This window comes from Rutidosis leptorrhynchoides, chromosome 3 (assembly GCF_046630445.1).
Source record: "Rutidosis leptorrhynchoides isolate AG116_Rl617_1_P2 chromosome 3, CSIRO_AGI_Rlap_v1, whole genome shotgun sequence".
Classification (NCBI taxonomy): Eukaryota; Viridiplantae; Streptophyta; class Magnoliopsida; order Asterales; family Asteraceae; genus Rutidosis; species Rutidosis leptorrhynchoides.
The window spans coordinates 436,119,017-436,122,716 of NC_092335.1; the positions used below are offsets into that span (position 1 = coordinate 436,119,017).

General features: G+C 40.0%; 1 protein-coding gene across 1 annotated transcript; it reads right to left on the bottom strand.

Annotated features, from left to right (window-relative positions):
* Nucleotides 1-662: 662 nt before the first annotated feature.
* LOC139901488 (uncharacterized) lies at nucleotides 663-1,502 on the bottom strand. The gene is made up of 2 exons (XM_071884197.1): nucleotides 1,081-1,502; nucleotides 663-1,005 (listed from the first exon to the last, which is right to left on the bottom strand). The coding sequence occupies exons 1-2, from the start codon at nucleotides 1,500-1,502 to the stop codon at nucleotides 663-665; spliced, it is 765 nt and encodes a 254-aa protein (XP_071740298.1).
* Nucleotides 1,503-3,700: the final 2,198 nt, after the last annotated feature.

A 3,700-nucleotide genomic window follows, 5' to 3' on the forward strand; every position in this document is an offset into this window, starting at 1 on the left:
TGGAGCATTGAACCTAGGTATCTAAACGAAGTTTGTGGATGCAGGATCTGGTATCCAATACAGATGTTCACTCCATCTTCTTGTTCGTCATCGTTCCTATTGAAATCACAACTAAGATATTCAGTTTTTTGTCTACTAATTTTTAGACCATTGCTTTCTAAGGCCACCCTCCATCGCTCCAGTCTTCTATTTAGCTCCTCCTTAGATTCAGAAACAAGCACAATATCATCAGTAAAAATCAAGCACCAAGGGATACACTCTTGTAACCCTCGAGAAAGCTCGTCAAGGATCAAAGCGAAAAGAAAAGGGCTAAGGGCCGATCCCTGATGCAGGCCTACTTCTATTGGGAAAGCTTCGGTATTTCCCACCGGTGTTCGAACGCAAAACTTTGCCCCTTCGTACATATCCCTAATAACACTAATATAATTACGATGGATACTTCTACCATTAAGGGTCTTCCAAATCAAGTTTCGTGGAACGCAATGGTAGGCCTTTTCCAAGTCTATGAAAACCATCTCTAAGTACTTTTGCTTTTCTCTATACTTCTCCATCAGGTTCCTAATAATATGGATTGCCTCTATCGAAGAGCGCCCTGGCATGAAACCAAATTGGTTCTCTGAAATATATGTATCGCGTCGAAGTCTAGTCTCAATCACCCTCTCCTACAGCTTCATAGTATGACTAAGTAGTTTTATGCCTCTATAATTACCACAGTTTTGAGCATCTCCCTTGTTCATATAGATGGGGATAGTCTCGCTTAGTCTCCATTCCATAGGCATTTTAGAGCTTCGAAACGTCATATTGAAAAGGCAAGTCAACCACCTAACACCATCCTCGCCAAGGCACCGCCACGCCTCAATGGGGATCTGGTCCGGTCTCACGGATTTATTTCTCCCCATCTTTCGTAGTGCCACTCGTACTTCCTCTTGGTTGATCTTCCCACAATCCGTGTTGTTCTGGGATTGTTCATTATCGGGGTCTTGTGGGTCTTCGAGAGACTCGGGTCTTCCCTCAATGAATAGAGATGAGAAATACCCTTCCCATCTTTTCCTAATTTTGTCTTCCTTTACTAAGGTTTACCCAGCTTCGTCTTTGATAAACTTGATGTTATCTAGATCCCTGGGCCTTCTCTCCCTAGCTTTGGCTATCCTGTATATATCATTTGCTCCCTCTTTGGAGTCTAATTTCCTGTATAAATCTTCGTATGCCTTTTCCTTTGCGCGGGCTACAGCCTTCTTAGCTTCTCTTTTGGCTTCTTTATACCTCTCTCCGGCCCTAGTTCTATCCGTCAGGGTCCCCTCCCGACAAGTGATAAGCTCCCTAAACCTAATTTGCTTAAGCGCGACTTTGGTTTGGACATCGTCACTAAGCCACCAAGATTCCCTATCAAACTTGTGTCCTCTTGAAGACCCTACTGCCCGACCTAAAACTTCTTTGGCTACCTCTCTAATGGTGGACGCTAGAAGATTCCACATCTGATCCGCGTCATCATAGGATGCCATTTCCACTCCTGCATCAACTTTTTCTACAACTGAAGTTTTAAAAGCCTCTGCCTTCTCTCCGTTCAACTTCTTCCACAGGATTTTAGGCTAGCCGGGCCTCACACTCTTGGTGGCCCGTCGTTGGAGAACTAAATCCATAACCAACAATCTGTGCTGGGAGGAGCAGGTCAAGTCAGTCAGGACCTTACAGTCTCCACATGTCCTAAGATCACCTCTACGAATTAACAAATAGTCAATCTGGGTACTATGACCCCCGCTATGAAAGGTTGCTAACTGCGCAATAGTCTTCCTGAAAAACGAATTTACCACAACTAAATCATGGGCTACAGCGAATTCTAGAATAGAGCGCCCTTCCTCGTTTCTTACTCCGTACCCAAAGCCCCCATGGGCTCCCACATAACCCTCAACATCCGTTCCAATATGACCATTAAGATCTCCACCAATAAGTAATCGATGATCTGGAGGGCACATCCTCACAACCTCATCTAACGATTCCCAAAAGAGTCTCTTTTCCGCTTCACCCAGGCCCGCATGAGGTGCGTAAGCGCTAATGACTGTGTAGGTTACCTCTTGGATTACTAACCTAACCGAAATAATCCTATCACTCCGCCTACCCACATCCACAACATTCTCGTTATAGGGTGTGCCTATAATGATTCCAACACCGTTTCTAGCTATTCTTGATCCCGAGAACCACAACTTGTAGTCCTTGATCTTAGCCGCTCCTCGACCCTTCCATCTAGTCTCTTGGACACACAAAATGTCCACTTTACGTTTACGTAAAGTCTCCACTAGTTCATACCGTTTGCCGGTCAAAGTTCCCACGTTCAAACTACCTACTCTAATCCTGTCCGATCTCGCTAGCCTATTGCCGCTTCTAGGCCCTATAAACCTACCTGCCCCTGGGCTAGGAGGACATGACCTCAAGTAACCATGGGAATGTCTAGTGTCTATCTTACCCTATGAAACGGAAACGGAAACGATAAATAGACACGAAATAAGGAAAATGGAACTACAAAAGAAAACAACAAAATAATAATAATAATAATAATAATAATAATAATAATAATAATAATAATAATAATAATAATAATAATAATAATAATAATAATAATAATAATAATAATAAATATTATAATTAATAATACTTATTAAAACAACACTAATGGGAATAGTACAAAAAAATCTAAGCAGAAGCAATAATATCTAAATACAACATATAAGTCAATAAAGAATCAAAGCAACAATATGAGCAGAAGCAATAATATAATACCGTTTTAATAATACACAGTCAATAAACAATCCTAATTCAAAGAGTAGAGGCAGAGGTAAGTAAGACTCCGTAAAAGCAAAGGAAGAAGCATAGGCAAATAGTAATTCAATGTTCAGTCCTAAAAAGTAGTAGTACAACTAGGATTTATACAACGTAGATTAGGAAATAAAGCCAATAAGGATAAATATGATGGGCAAGAAACGCAGAACCAGTCGGGGTAAGGTCTTAGACACCCCAAGTTCGGAAGATGGTCGGAAAATTTCAATATCTTCTCTCTCTCTCTCAAACGTTCACCTGCATCTTCCTTTTATTACATCCTCCAAAACCCCATTTACTTTTAAAGCTCATTTTCTTAAACAAAAGTTAACTTTAAAAGTTCAAGAACATGGAAGTATAACTTTTTAGTTATAACTTCATACACTTGTGTTAGATTTAACTTAATAACTTTAGATCTAGACCTTTGGGTCTTGGATTTTCAAGATCTAACTAAGAACTATGTTCTACATCTTAAGATCTTGATTAGTTAGTTTAATTTCAAGTTTGTAGTTCAATCTTACTTTTATATTTCATGTATGTCTTAAATCTAAGACTTTGATGTAACTTTGGTTCATCAAACTACATACAACACTTAATTGAGTTGTGCTACATATCTTAGACTTGCACTTGTGTTATGATGGTTAAAACTTGGTTAAGAGGATGCAAACACATCAACAAGTTGTATCCTTGAAGCTATATGCATCAAGGATGAGAACCGTGATAAGCATCGAGCACCAAGAACCACCGGAACCTACTGTTTACTGTTTTCTGGAACAGATCCGAATACCTGGGCTACTGTAAAGTATATTTTCAGTTAGCTCTGTTTGAGTAGATAATTTTTTGTTTAAGACTTGTCTTAATCCGAGTTACGGTTTAGGATTTATGGCCC

Bases quoted from the DNA above. Each gene is read 5' to 3' on its own strand.
- LOC139901488 (XM_071884197.1), bottom strand. From the start codon at position 1,502: ATGGCATCCTATGATGACGCGGATCAGATGTGGAATCTTCTAGCGTCC. The intron at 1,006-1,080 runs GTAAACCTTAGT...CATTGAGGGAAG, and splicing joins TTTATCAAAGACGAAGCTGG to ACCCGAGTCTCTCGAAGACC.